General features: G+C 35.9%; 1 protein-coding gene across 2 annotated transcripts in view; it reads left to right on the top strand.

The window, feature by feature from the left end:
• ASB5 (ankyrin repeat and SOCS box containing 5) overlaps positions 1-15234 on the top strand; it is a 73557-nt gene extending 58323 nt beyond the window's left edge. The window contains exons 1-7 of one of the 2 annotated variants that reach the window (XM_014786231.2): positions 1816-2195; positions 6851-6930; positions 9071-9178; positions 9877-10027; positions 10192-10326; positions 12127-12318; positions 13136-15234. In XM_014786231.2, coding sequence (XP_014641717.2) covers positions 2093-2195; positions 6851-6930; positions 9071-9178; positions 9877-10027; positions 10192-10326; positions 12127-12318; positions 13136-13263 — 897 coding nt within the window. In that variant the 5' untranslated portion in view covers positions 1816-2092 and the 3' untranslated portion in view covers positions 13264-15234. Of the gene's footprint in view, positions 1-1815; positions 2196-6850; positions 6931-9070; positions 9179-9876; positions 10028-10191; positions 10327-12126; positions 12319-13135 lie in introns of those variants that run through there. The other variant, XM_087418315.1, reaches the window with a different exon arrangement.
• Positions 15235-16163: the final 929 nt, after the last annotated feature.

Genomic DNA, 16163 nt, shown 5'->3' with positions numbered 1-16163 from the left:
AATGAACTAGAGAGATCCCCACAAGAGTGAGTATAGGTAGATACGAGGACTGAGCTTGGGATGATGGGGATCCATGAAAAATAAAAGACTAAAAAGAAATACCTCGGCCAATAATAACTGACTGCTTGCAAAGAAGACCATGAAATAGTCAATATATATGAAGTTTCTGTGAAAATGACTGTGCTTAAATTTAAGACCATATTATGAGTTCCAGGTAACAGAGGGAATGGTAACACTGTTTAAAGCAATAGAGAAGCAAAAAGAAATAGCTGGTTTTGAGAGAAAGGTGATGAGTTCGCTTTTAGAAATGTCCTGAGATGCTGGCAAAATATCTAGGTGAATGTCTAGAAATAAATTTTAAAATGTGGCATTAAAATCTGTGGAAGAGGCCAGGTAAGAGATATGGATTGGAGAGTTATCCATACAGACTTGATAATTGTCTCTAAATTTTGACCATTCGCCATCTAATTGTATCTCCCGCAGATATATAGGCAAGGGAAATAAGATGCACTAAAACTTCATAATCCTAAATAAGTTAAGTTATTCTATCTTCTGTTTAGAAGGTGTAGTAGAAAGCTCATGGGGCAGATATATGGAAGTAATTGTCTAAAATGGAATTTGGATTGTATTATCGTATTTCAAATGTGTTAAGCACTATGTGAAAGTACTTCACATTCACTACAACCCTATGATGTAGATAGAATTATCCCTCCCTTTCCAGTTGAGGTTCAAGAGGTTAAATAACTACTCAAGGTCACATAACTAGTATCTGTGCTGGAATTTGAACTCAGGTCTCTGTGAAGATGTCCAACATGCTCTGTCCACAGCCCCAATGATCAGGAATGGTTCATTGGGGTGACTGGGTAGTCTCTCCCAAGAACAGCACTATTTTCTCAAAAAGGTCTTAAAAACTCTTTGTCTCTTGATTTTGGATATCCATGGGGGAAACCGCTATCTTCACTTAGTTGAAAATTTAGTCTTTTTCCTTGAGATAAACCACAGCAGTGTTGTCACTTATCTGTTGTATTTTTCTGTTCAGCCCCATACACTGTCTTCTTCCAACTAATGGAGGGTTCTAGACAGTGAACAAGAAATGATTTAGAGTGAGTTGCATGTCCATGCAATTCATTATGTATACCTGAAGTTCCTAAGGTACAGGTGAACCTGGTGGTTTCAGATCTGGACTAGCATTAGTCTGAGGAAATTTTCAGAGAGATGATAAGAAAAGAAAGACAAGGACAGCATCAATCTTTGAAGAGACTGGTTTTGGCAACACATGACTTCCCTCTTTATCAACCATGTCCTCGAGGATTTATATGGCTCTGTTAATCTGTTAGAAAAATACACAATAAAGGTCAATACATGCCTGTTGATTTTGAATTATTTTGTAAACTTGTGAATAGAGATAGGCAAGATGATGTTGAGCATGAAGCTTATCCACATTTTGGGATCTTCTTTAAGAAAAATAACATGAAATTAGATACAGAGTCTTAGAAAGTGTCCCACAATTGGGGGTCCTGAATTTACGTTTCATTGGCTTCATGGTAAATCCACCTCCATTATGTAGAAGATTGTTGATTTGATATTTTGTGGCTAAGGGAGCTATAAAATGTATTAACATTTTGCACTCAGATTCATGTATGAAAATGTCATTGCTTCTCACCTCTCCTTATCATTCCTTATTTGAGAAAAGTGTTGTGCCTTTCCTAGGTTGAGACCACTGAGAAAAAGTGGGTATGACCCAAATTCGGAAAGCCACTTGCCCCTCTGCTAGGTTTGCTCTCGAAGGAGTCTACATTCCCTCTCTGCTGAGGGGCCTAAGATGGCAAAGACTTTCTAAAAAATAAAATGGTTTCATCATAGCCATGGGCAGAAGTCTAATTGTAATACTTTTAATTCATTGCAAGGCACATACTGTAAGGAGAAAAAATAAGTTACTATCAGCAATTTCTCAAATAAAGAAGAGCGATCAATAAAAAAAGGCAATTTTGAAAACAAATCAGCTTTTAAAAAGCTGTTTTTCTTTCTGGAGCTGAAAGGTCACATTACAAGGAGCTTAGGGCACCTTAAAATGGCCGAATAGAACCAGCAAATGACAAGCAATTTTTCTTTTTTGACGCTGATAGAAAAAGACATGAGTCGGATTTACCTCGACAGTGGCTGGCTTGAAGTGCCATGGGGAGATGGTGACTTAGGTACGGTATAGACCCTTCCCAAGCTGTGTATATCTAAGAACGTGAGTGTTTTTGCTCTGGCAATGTGATGTTTACAGAACAGGGTAGGCTCTCTCTCTGTAAATTATATACCAGATGTCTGAGAACTCGTGTTGTTTCTAAATATAGCCGGTGACCTCCTGTGCAGCTACGGAGACCATAACAGTAGGCATTTGCTTTGCATGGTGAAAGTTACAGACATTTTGTAAAACAATTTTCACACTGACTAATTTATCCTAAAGAGTTAAATTGAACATTCTTTTAATCTTAGATACCCAATTAAAGTCTAGAAAGATTATAAAGTTACTGAATTGTTATGTATGAAGATATTTGTATTTCATTTGGTCTTGAGAAAGCTTATAGAAATCTTTATAATATAAAGCATATCTGTATTGAAAGGTAAGATGTTTAACACTGAACACATTTGAATAGAAATTTACAGTTGTTATATTTCAGATTTTGAAGGAGAGAAATAGGAAGGAGTGAAGACTTAGTTCAAAACAGAAACTGGAACGTGATAAAGTATCATTTGATTCTCGCGTGTTACCAGATTAATTACAGAAATTCTTCTAAGGAATTACAAGGAACCAAAAGAGATGGGGTTGCTTGGGAGTTAAGTATGCAGAATTCAAAACATGGGAGTTAAGCATGCAGAATTCAAAACAAACAAAAAATGTTTTTCATCAAATAGCGTGTATGTACTATGAATTACTCTTTTCATAGATTGATATACCTTTATTGCTTATAGCTTACTTAGGAAAGAAAAATGTAGCTGCAGTGTTGATTGTTGGCTTAAATACGTTTATAAATCATTCAATTGCTTTCATATAGTTTGCTTAATTAAGCTGATAGCATTGAAAATCATTTTAGTCAATAGATGCTGTTATTTATGGCTCCAGTTTCCCAGTTTTGGAGAAAAAGGATTGTTCTCTAAAATTCATATTAAAATATCCCCTATTTATCAGTTTATGTGTGTAGCAAAGAATACCAGGTATTATTTACTGTCCATTTTCCTAGCAGGCACTTAGCTGCTTGTTTCTAATCCCCCCTCAACCCTGTCTCATAGATAGTGCTTTTCCCGTTTTAGGAGGACCTGACTCTCGGAGAGGTTAGATGACTTCATGAAGGCCACTGTCCTAAACTGGGAGGCAAATCCAGGCTGTCCTGGCCCCTCAGTCTTTTTCCTCGTGAGCTTCTGGGCTCTAGACCCCATCTCATTTCTCACTTCCTCCTCGTCTCCCCTTCCTTCTCCTCTTCCTCCTGCTCCCTGCCCTGCCTCCTCCTTTAAGGAATCATGACAGACAGCAGGCGCCCCCTGCAGATGAGCAGAGCTGAGTTCATCTGAGGAAATAATAGGGCAGTGCACTCTTACAAGCCTTTGTCCCTGCCTGATGGGCCGCGGATCCCTCACCCAACACCATCTCTTGTCAGTGGTTTTCTCACTAACCACCCGCCCCCACTTTCCCACAGATTACTGTGCCATTTAACTCTCTTTTCATGCCAGTGGAGATCATATTAATAGAAATAATAGCAAATCCACATACACAAAATCTGGCTTCAGCTTTTTTTCTGCCACCGTAATGGACTTGTCTTGGTGATAAAGAAAATGACAGTGAGGGCAGAAAGCTGTGTGACAGTCTGGGGAGGGGCAGGGCGGGGATAAGTGGGGCTGGGGATATGGGTGGTAAATTCGAATACTTACATTTCTTTATTTTGGCCCTTGTGTGGCCTGTTTTCTAAATGACCCTTTTCCTTGTCTTCTCTCTTTCTTTGGTAAACACCAAAAGCAATGCTGAAATTGTTCAGAAGACTAATACAGTCTTTTTAATGGACAAACACATTAGTTTGCAAAAGAGGAATATCACGCTCCCCTCAGCTGCAAATGTTGTTAGCTTTGCTGCCCTTTACAGGTCATCATAAAATACCACAAGGAAATGAGCCCAAAATGAACCCAAAAGGCCATTTCTCTAGGCTTTTCTCAATCCCAACATCTGGTTAATTGTCCTGTTAGCTAGTAACAATGGAAGAACAGGCAGCATAATGAATCAGCATCCTATAATTCTGCATACAGCTTTTAGAGATAAATTAAGGGTAATGAAATTTTTAAGCCATTATACAAGAAGGAGCACACAATCATTATAAATACTATAAATGATTATTTAAATTCTAACCTACATTTAGGCATGGATTACTTAAAACCTTATTAATTTACTATGCAGAGCAGATTAAACTGACCATAGTGGTTTCACATATGCAATCCGTTTGGAAAGTTAATATTATAATTTTCTAATTTAAATATTGACAGTGAAATTGGGTTATATTCTAAAGTCCTCAGTGTTTCACTCTGCAATCAAATTGTTTACTTTAATGATAAAACAAATGGATGCGCATGATTCTTAAAGCATCAAATTTCATCTTGGAAGCTGGAACTTGAAACATAGTTGTTCCCCAAAAGATTATTTATGATGGTGACTTTTGTGTTTTATTTAGTAAGAGCATAATGTTCCAATTTCTTATAAGTTATTATTTTACCATCATATTTTGTCCTATCAACAAATATTTATTGGCGTGCATTATTTCAATTCTGCTTTTAATCTATAATAGGAGTGTTGCATACTGAAAAGAAATAATACACAAAAGCTAATAACAATAACTCTTTTCTCAGTTGAAAACTCAAAGAATTGGATGTCTGGGTTGCTATTTTTTTTGGATAGGCAAGAAACAATGCTAGAAGGAAAGGCAAAACAAAGACAATAGTGCAGTGTCGTAAGCAGGAGTATCAGCCCTAGAGTTAGACTGTGTGACTCCCTTTGAATGATTCCATTTCTTCTAGCTCTCATTTCCTCAACTTTAAGATATAAATAATAATTGTCTGTACCTCAAAGAGTTTTGAAAACTAAATGAGGTATAGTGCGCAGTGCTTGGACTAGTGTACATGGTAAACACTATTCCACATTAGCCATTATTACCATTGCTGGTAAATCAGCAGTAAGGAAAAGAGAGACTCTGCCCTCTTTCTCTTAGGATTTGGATTTTCAATAAAACCCCAAAATGTCATTGGATATAAAAAGATCGATGATTGGCAGTTCATTTCTATACTCTATACCAGGCTCATTTGATCATTTCATTAACCTTATGATGAGTGTCCCACGTTTTATTCAATGGAATCACTTAGATCTCACTTATGGTTTTGTGGCAAAGTTCTACTGTAAGACCGCAATACAGAAGCATAGGTATATGTGTAAACTTTTCCAAGGGTATGAAATGTAGGAGGAATGAGGTGGTTTCTAAAGCACCACACCCTACTATGTTTCAGATAATTTTCCTGACCTATTTAAACAAGCTTTAGACATGCTTTTCATAAAATTTATGTTTCTGATTAACAGCTAAGTGACTTTATTTCAATTGCACTGGGACTGATTAGCAGTTTTTAAAAAGATTATTTTTATTTATTGCATCATATCTATCCAAAAGAGGGGGAAGGGTGGTAGACAAGGAGACAATTATTAGCAAACATTATCACATTACAGTGGGAAGATTTTCTCTCTATTCAACATTGCATTAATTTATCAGCCAATGATACCCTTTAAATGAATGTTTCCCTGATTTGCATAGTCTGCATATTTAATTACTTTAAAACCTCCAACATGATCTCTCATGTCCATTAAATAGTCCATTAAATAGAACCAATAATGCTGGTCCTGTTTACATTACAAGAGAATCACTGTGCACCAACCCAGTATCTTATAAAGCCACCTGGGTGGACCACAAGGGTGGGAGAGATGGGAGGGGAGGCTGTACCTCTGGATGGTGTCTGGATGCCCAGAGGGGCTGGGGGAGGGAAAGAAAAGGCGATTTTCACATGGGAGGGCACTGATTTTTCTCACGGGAGGGGTGCAAAAGGCACATCAGAAGAGGGGGACTTGGGAGACATGACAGGTCAGTGCTTTCTCCACCAGGGCACGGGGTTGGAGGGTTTCAGTGCCACCATCCACCAACCACTGGCACATGGAGAATCAGTGACCCCCGAGTGAGCCCTTGGCACTCTCAGCACCATTGCAAACACTGAAGATAGTCTGCCCCTCCCAACCTATGACACCCCCTTTCTAGGGCCTGCCTGGCTTATTCCACGTATTAGGCCTTGGCGATCAGCTACTTCACCCTCCTTGGCCACATGTACAGCCCCCTTACACCTCAGGACACGGCTGTGGGGGGTGCAGGGAGCAGGGGAACAGCAGGGCAGGCGGGAAGTGTGGAGAGGTGGGTGTTCCAACTGCTATCCCTGCTAAACAGGCAGAAAAGTTGTTTTTCTGGATTCTGTCTGAAAAACCACGAAATGGAGATTTTTGGTACATGTGGCAGATCTAGTGACTGTAATCCTCCTCCTCTTTGGAGGATAATTCAAAAGGTATAGGAAGTCTTGGGTAGGTCCGTTCCAGAACGTGTGATGTAGCCCTCTGGATTTGGAAACTGCCAATCTGGATCCTTCAGCTAAGAATCGAATTTCCTGGTGTGTGGTCTAAGTGTCTTGGTCACCTGGTTGCACACTGAATCTGAATAGTACATATGTCACAGGAATTGACTGTGTCTATCAGAGTTTACTGTGACTCACAGATTTTTGTTTTCTTTTCTGACAGGTTCCTGGGCAGATCGATCGCCACTACACGAAGCAGCAAGTCAAGGTCGCCTTCTTGCTCTGAGAACATTATTATCACAGGTGAAATATTAAATATAGCCTAAAATATGCCCCGTCCCATGAGCATAGAACATTAATTGTCAAAAGTAGTCAACTCAAAGATAATAAAACTGCTTAGTAAATTTTACTAGTCTTATTTTAACTCATATATCAATCAAGTCCATAGTTTCTCATTTATCTTTGAAACTTCTTTATAAATATTTTGGTATAATCTTATGTTTTAGTATTTCCAGTTTCCCATACAGTGTATTTGTTCATTGATAAATGTATTTAAGCAAGAAGTAATTGGATGTATGTATTATTCATTAAGCATTTTAAATATGCTTAACTCTGTACAATGTATACAGCTAATCCCAGACTTAGTTCAGTCATAAAATATCCAAAAAGGGGTAATCAGATCAGATGCCTAAACAATCTTTTTTACATTATGGAATCTGTGATTTGTTGTGGGGAATTGCGTCTGAAAGCTACAGAACAATCATTTCTACAGCTGCCTGCTCATCAGACTCACCAGAGGAAAAATGAAAACCACAGATTCCTTATTGAAACAGAAAGTACTCTGGCTTAGCCTGTGCATTTTTAAAATTTTCCAGTGTGATTCAAATGCACACCCAGATCTGGAAGTCGCTGCTCCAGTGCTTCCAGGATCAAGGAGGAAGGAATTTTCTCAGCTGGCTATGAGGGAAGGAAGGGTAGTGTTGTCCAGTGTAAAGAGCACTGCCGTGGGATTCAGGGGACCTAATTCCAGGCAGGCACTGGAGGTGAACCACAGCCTATCTGACCCTCCATTTCTCATCTGTAAAGTGAAAATGTAGGACAAGATGCTCCCGTAGGGCCTTCCAGTTCCGTGATAACCAGGTGACTGTGCTGCCACAAGGTTGATAATTTCTATAGGCTCCCCACCCCCCGCCCTGAAAGGGTCATGCAGTTAGTTCTTTGAGAGAAGAGCAGGCTTAGGATAGTTCTCAACACGTGTCTCATATCCATTGACAGCCCAGCCAAAAAGAGTCGGAGGCTGTCCCCAAAGCCCTATAGGAAAGGGAATCTTGACCTTCGCAGATGCTTCTGTCATCTGGTCACTCCAGTGAGTGGCAGTTCAAAATTCGCTCCCCACGTCTGACTGCTGCCCAGCCAATTCGAAATCTTTGGAAGGACACTTTAAGGGATCTTAAAAATTACCACTTGCTAGTGATAATGATTTGGTGTGATTATTTATTATCTTGCCTTCATTTTAAGATTCTTTGTGTCCATTCTGGTATTACAGATCATGGTAATCTGTAATATACTCTGGGGATCTGGCCATGAAAATCTTCCTATTATAGTGCTTAGTATGATTGTCAATAGACAATGAATTACCAAAAATAGCAAGAAGGCAAAGAATCTCATATCCTTATAATATTTAGTTATTTTAGTCTGATGTCATTAGTTTAATTGGAATAACATTTTTTAAAGTGTTTACTTAGTTTTGATTGAATAATAAAATGAAATAAAATATTTTCTATGTTCTGGGCACTATACTATTTGTTTAACATGCATCATCTCATTTAATCTTCATGATAATCCTAAAATTTAGAAGTTATTATACGTGTCCAGATTAAAATAATTACTGCATTATGGAGCCAGGTCAAACCCAAGTCTAACTGACTCCACAGTGAGAGCTCTTGACAACCAGCATAGAATCTACTCACATCTATTTAGGGACAAAAATTCACAAAGCAGTTTACTACAATTTAGAGCTTTTTCCCCCTCATTCAGGGCTGACCTATAATTTTATAGCCCCAATCAAAACAAGTGATCCAGCCTATAAAAAGTCTTCAGTTCTACAAAATAAAAGACAAAATAACAATAACAACCAAAATAATTCATAAAGACCAAAAGAAGTTTAAAAAGCAAAACTTAAAGAGAACACTCAGAATCTATTGAACAAACTGCCTAAGGTGGTATTGGGTTTAGATATGATAGTGTTACCATAATGGGGCTCAGGAGTTTTGACAACTGATTCACTCTATGGCGTTTGAACTGGCCCTGCCCATTCCCGCTAAACTGAAACCTGGTTTGCCTGAGATTTTCTGATCTTTTATATCACTCTCTAATGACAATTATAGAGACGATTTTATGTAACTTTTTATTCACCTTTCAATATTATTCATGTCATATTTAGGGTTATAATGTAAATGCAGTAACCATAGACCATGTCACCCCATTGCACGAAGCCTGCCTTGGAGATCATGTTGGCTGTGCCAGAACTCTTCTGGAAGCTGGGGCTAATGTAAGTGCATTTTAAAAGCATTAACAATTAACAATTTGCTAGGAGAATCAACCAAAGTTCTGATTTTGCTTTTCTTTCCTTCTTAGTAGTTTTCAAAAACAGCAGAATAAAAATAAAGCTCTCAAATTGCCTCCCCCTTCTCATTGCTCTCTAAGAAGGATTTCCGATCATTGCAAAAATGGGTCGCATGCTGTGTAATATAGAATAGTCTTGAGGCTATTTCCTGCTTCCCTAATTCTAAATAGCAGCAGATGAACATGCTTATGCCTATAATGTTTGCCTATCTTTTGGATGATTTTCTTTAGATAAATTCTCAGAAATAGAATTTCCAATTTAAATTGCCACCAACAAAGTGCCTTCATCACTGCTCTCATCACCATTACATTTGTTGACTTTTTTTCCTAATTGAAAAGTACCTAGTCATCGAATTAATTTTTCTGTATTTGATTCTTATGTAGTTTTTTTCCATGATTTTTACTAACTGCATGCCCACACCTGTGAATTATCTACCACATCATATCTCTGTTTATCTCTTGAAGTTTGAAAGCTTTGCTTGTTGATGTGTATGAGCTAAATATGCTTTGTCATATTTACTGCACACAGTTTCCCAATTATTTCTGTTAGCAGATCACATAACTTTTACAGTCAATCATGTATGATTCTGTGAATCTCATTCTTGGATTTTTGGTTTGGTTTAGGTAAATGCCATCACAATAGACGGTGTGACTCCGTTATTCAATGCCTGCTCACAAGGCAGTACAAGCTGTACAGAACTTCTTTTGGAATATGGTGCCAAACCACAGCTAGAGTCATGTCTTCCTTCTCCCATACATGAGGCCGCCAGTAAAGGTAACCGTTATGGGATTAAGTGACAAGGGGAGAAAGCTCCCTCAGCAACATGCAGTGTTCCATTTATCTGTATGAATAACATTGCAGAGAGAAGCATGGGGTGAGGTGCATGGGCGGAATGGGCATTAAGGAAAAGTAAACCCATCTTTACTTTGTGTTGGCAGGTCACCATGAATGTCTAGAAATACTGATATCCTGGGGCATAGATGTTGACCAAGACATTCCTCATTTGGGAACTCCTCTGTATGTAGCTTGTATGTCACAGCAATTCCATTGTGTTCGGAAGCTTCTTTACGCTGGTAATTTTCTTTAAAACATCTTCCATTCTGTCCATACACACAAGCAATTGTTCAGGTCCATGTTTATTTCTCTAAATAAACTTCTTTAAAAATTATATCTCATTGCTAAAAATGTTCTTATTCTAAGCATTCTCACATATAAGTATATAAGCCGTAAAAAAGAACGTCATTCTTAACTCCACTTCACCTCAAAGCTCCAAAATTCCTACTTATAAAAGGTCTTAAAATTAAGATCCTCAACGTTAGCCCCCTGAGAAACTTTTCCTAATCTTTTGGGACCACAGTGGTCTCTCCCACTATAGGACTGGGAGCTCTTTTAGGATATGGATTATGTCTTTTTCCCCATCACCTCTTTTCTCTAGCACAGTGCCTCTCACGTGGTAGGTGCTTAAAATGTATATAAAATGAGTAAATGCATTTCTATGCTTTTCATTGTTTATGACAATCATTTGGCCTCTGATATACACTGACATATATTTTTAGTAATCCTTTTATGTGTTACTCACATTATCTTAGCTAAATTATAAACTTCTTGCAAGCAGTGTCTGCATCTACTATTTCATTCCCTTTATAGCTAGTAAGAGTCTTAAACATGAGTTCTACTAATAATTGATGACATTGTTATTTTCTGGCTATGTTCTCCCATAAATTTGTATAACCAGAAGAGTTTATTCTTTATTGCCTTTCTTTATTTTGCTAAGAATATTATTGTTTTCACCAAATATTTTATATTGGGTAAAAGAAATATTGAAAAAGTGCTGTTAGTAATTGTGGATTGATTGTTATTCTCAGGCTTTGTTCTCTCATAAAATTGATATAACTAACAGAGTTTCTTCTTTCTCTATGGAGATTTTGTCATGGAATATAATTTTTCCACTAATCATTTTATACTTGGTTTAAAAATATTGCAAATGGCTATATTTATTGAATCTTGAAAGTAGCAGGAGGGCCATAAAGGGACTCTTAAAATGTACTGCTTCTTATAAACATCATTAATTTTATTGATAGTATCAGAAAACAGGACATAAAGATTTTTACTGATAGACATTTCTTGGTGTTGTAAGCATTTATGTACTGGAAAATGGAATTATTCTTCTTTACAATATTTAACAGCATTTATTCCCTTGCCCATGTGTTGAATGACCAACATGTGCCACAGCTTGCACTGAGATAAAATAACTACGCAATTGGTAATTTACCCTGTAAAGTTTTTGTTAACATAAGCATTTTTTTTAATTTACTTTGTATGCAGAAATATAATGTTCCTTTCCATTTAAGAGGCTCAGTGCCTTTACATATGTATTGATTTAAACTACATGACTGAGAAGTGACAGGAAAATCTATATACATTTTACCTAAATAGCTCACATATCTAGATTCATGAATTTTCCAAGAAACAAAAGAGCTCTATTGCCTTAAAATAAATGAAAAGAATAAGAGGAAGCTCTTGAATAATCCTAAGAGCTATCAATCGTGATGAAAATAGATGAGTGAACCTAATTGTACACTGTTTATAATACTAGTTAATAGGATTACTTTGAGAACTGTTTAAAAATTTAAAAAAAAATTTATTATGAGATCTTTCAAGCACAGAGAAAAATATTAGAGAATATAACATGTGCACTCTCCATCCAGATATAACAAGTTTTAAGATTTAATATATATATGTATATAAAGAAATAACTCATTACAGGTAGAGTTGAGGTCTTCTTTGTGTCATACCTTCTTCCACTTGCTGACATAAGTGACTCGTCTAACAATTTTTGTTTGTGTATTTCATCATTGCCTATTTACACGTAGGTGCTGATGTACAAAAAGGCAAATACTGGGATACTCCACTGCACGCTGCTGCTCAACAGTCCAGTACGGAAATTGTCAACTTACTGCTAGAGTTTGGAGCAGATATTAATGCCAAAAACACAGAGCTTCTGCGACCTATAGACATAGCTACTTCCAGCAGTTTGGTGGAAAGACTGCTGCTTCAACATGAAGGTAAGAGGAATGCATGTGGGCATTTAAAAACACAAAAATACATTTGCCTGAAATAGATGAAATTTAAAGACCCTTTGTTGGCATGTAAAATAATAATGGCGTAACATTTGGAATATTTTTTGTGAAAGTAGGTAATTTTTTAACTTAGGTTCTATTTATAAAGAAGATATCATGGTGATCTTTTCTTTTTTTCATCTTACCTAAACTTTATATTCCTGTGGTTAAGTTAAATTTATTCAGTTTGTTTTGACAATACATAGTATGTAATTCTGTTTGCTAGCTGCTAATAAATATTTGGAAACATGCCCCATTTTATAAGGGCTTGCACCTTCTATAATGTGTTGTAGAAACATCATCAGGAAATATTTTCACACTTAAGACTTTTGTTCTACAGCAGAATTTCTTAAGCCTGGTCCAGACATTATAATGAGATTTGCTTTGGCATAGTAAACTTAACTTGAGAAAAAAATATAATTTTAAAATTTCCTCCTTTAGTGCATAACACTTCTTGGGGCTTTTGATTTATCTCTCCTTCGAAAAGCAGAATTTGTTTTGGAGGCTTTAAATGCAACAATAATTTCATATGCCTTAAGATTATAATTTTTAAAGAACATATATGGAATATACCTCAATTATAATAAGATCTTATAAATAAAAGCGATATAAATGCTTATATAACTTTCCCTAGCATAGTGGTCAGATGGCCCTGGTTTAAGACAAAGCATTGTAGTTTTTTCATGGTTTTATTTCATGTATCTTATAACACATAAAAATCCATGTTGATCTTAATTAACTAATGGTTTCGTGTTTTTTGTAGCTACCCCAAGGTCTCTTTGCCAGCTTTGCCGACTCTGCATCAGAAGCTACGTAGGAAGATCAAGATTGCACCTGATTCCACAACTCCAGTTGCCAACGTTATTGCAGAATTTCTTACAGTACCGATAAAACAGTAAAATAATTGTAAACACTTGAAAGTCAAAAATTTCTATTTCTTCTGCATAGTGTATATTTCATATTAAAATATGCTAAAGGTAGGGTAAAAGTGAGTAGGAGACCACCCAAGGAAGAAGTGAATGGAATATCAGTTTTAATTTTGTGTACTAGTGAGTACTATTGTTTTATGCATTTTAATAATTTTTGGATGTAGTATATTTAAAGTGTCTATATCTTATTAGCTATTCCTATATACCCTTTTGTTGATTTAGAAAACAATGAGAAATTCTCCATTTTATGTTTTTTCAGAGTGGAAAAGAAAAATGTTGACTCTTACTAAAAATATTCACATATTATATTTTAAAATGTCTATATTCTTCAAATAATGCGTTAACTTTTTAATTTTGACACCTGTCATTGATTATCACAGTATTTTTGATATTAATACAAAATATGAGTATGGTTCAGAAAAGAGCAACTAATATCCTTTTTGAAATAAAGGTGGCTCTTTCTCAGGAAATCCACCACGTTAAATGTGCACTTGTCATTACAATGACCAAGAATCAATCATAAAGAAAAGATCAATTGCTCCCTCCCTGCAAATTTCTCACTAGTCACTTCACCACCGCAATGGACCTATTCCAGAAACTGGCAGGACTAAAAGTTATTACTACTGACCTCTCACTCTGAGATGTTTAGAGCATCATATACCTGCTAAGGCTATTTTAAGACCTCCTCCTTCCAAGGGTAGCCTCTTAAGGTCTCTCTTCAGTGCTCTTGTACATATCACTCAGCCTTATCCCATTTCAGAAATTGTCAATAGCTGGTGATCCCTGGGCTGAAGAAAAGGAATTTCAAATTTAATTGATAAGGAGGCCCTGGGTCACACTCTAGGGATCAGGGCAGTCCATGGCTGTAGAAAATGGAAATAAAAACTCCTTAAATTGTGGGGGTTTTCAAAGAAAAGAAAAAGGGGGTGCCACTTAGCAAACTTAGAGACCTTACAAAATTTACCCTATATGTAGACCTGAAGAGTGGTGTTTCTAATTCTTCTTACATAAAGCAAGAGTTCAGCATAGACTGTATTAGCAAGGGAGTGTGGTATAAAGAAGCTAGTACCAAAGTAGTGTCCTCTGCAATGGTTAAACGCTGTTTATTCTCTTCTGCTTTAACTATACTTGAGTGCAATATAAAACATGATAAAAAAAATGCTGTGCTTTCTTTGTAATTTAGACTAGATTGAGTCTATTGTGGATTTAGAAATAAAATAATCAAGATATTTACAATTCTGTGTAAAATAGGAGAAAATATTTTGATGAGCTTTATAAATTTATCAAATTTTGATAAAATATTTTTTCCACTATTTTAATAACCCAGGGGCCTATTTTCCTTTCTTCTTAGTTCTTGGCTGCCTCCCAGAGACCCATGGGAAAATAAACTATTATTGTATTTAACCCCAAAGTCACTAAGATTGCATTTTTTTATGTAATCACTTGTTTAGATTTTCAAAAGTAGAAGGAAGGCTCTAGTATGTCTTGTAGTATGTAGTATGTAAAAAATGTTTTTATGTGGGTAGTGACTTTTAAATGTGTCTGTTTTACTGAATATCTCAGTTTAACAAATTTGTAATGTCCTCATGAATAATGAGCATTTAAATTTTTTTATTATAGAATAACCTCATTAAATATAATAGATATTAGAACTGCTTTTTAATTAAAAGGTTTCTACCAGTATTTTCCCTGAGCTAGACTTAAAGTCTTAGAGTGTAATAGTAATGCAGCACTTCCCTCTTTATTGGTCTTGTGCCAATAAAAGAAGTAAATACAAATATTAAAATTAAAATCGACACTTTAAAATTTTAGTATGCTGGTATCTTGTATCTTAGCTTGCATATGATTATCTTATCAAAGAAGTGTTCTAATTTAAATAGATCATATGTTTGTTAATATATCAAAGTGTGATTATTATCCCTGGAATAAAACATTTTTTTCCTGTTCTAATTAGTATTTGATTTTATAATGGAAGGTAACGGAGAATACGATTCAATTGTGCTCATTTTTTTCACCACCAGTTTTCAAACCACTATATCATGGGCATTAAGAATGGAGTCGTGGGGATTGAAAATAGATACCTCGAAGGTCTTCTAATCCAAATCTTATTTTATATATATATAAATAACTGTCCAAGGTCAAAATTCCACAAAGGTAAAGACCAAAAAAAATTCTATTTGACATGAGATTAAGAAATATAGTGAAATAATGACTGTAGTAAGGCACTGCTGAAACATTTATTTGTAGGAAAAAGTATTTAGTTTTTATTATTGTTGTAACTGTAGAGAATATTTGATGTTTCTGAGGAAGTAAACAGAAACACAGTGTGAAAGGATGGCCTTTTCAGAAAAGAAGGTCTAAATGTACCTTTTGTGTTTCTGTTTTGTTGAATAATGGCGCTGCACCGAACTAACTGTGGTTATCCATTCACAAACGAACTTAAAAAATTACCCTCTCCCTTGGATTATTCTTACTTTTTTACACTTCTTTCTCTACTTTCTTATTCTTGTTATCATTTAGAATTAGTTTAAGGCTTGCCCTCTCTTTTAAAAACCTAAATACTCATTCTCAGACTTTTTCGGAATTGATGAAAGAAAATTTATTCAGAAAATACAGGTGAGTTGTTACCTCTCCATCTGCTCTAGGGTCCTAAGCATGTCACTTCAGCCCTCTAGGTCTCAGTTTTCTCATTTTTAAATGTTAGTTTTCTTCCCATTTTCAGGAGTCTGTTCAAATTCAATGAGTCTTTTAATAAGTAACTTTTAGGGTTCAAATCCATTTTTATTTTTTATTTATTTTTATTTATTTTTTAAATGTTTTTTAAATTTGTTTTTTCCCCCAAAGCCCCAGTAGATAGTTGTA

This window comes from Ceratotherium simum, chromosome 28, assembly GCF_057802395.1.
Source record: "Ceratotherium simum simum isolate JZ-2026a chromosome 28, ASM5780239v1, whole genome shotgun sequence".
Lineage (NCBI taxonomy): Eukaryota > Metazoa > Chordata > Mammalia > Perissodactyla > Rhinocerotidae > Ceratotherium > Ceratotherium simum.
The sequence above is the reverse complement of the archived record's forward strand: the minus strand, read 5'-3'. Positions and strand labels throughout refer to the sequence as shown.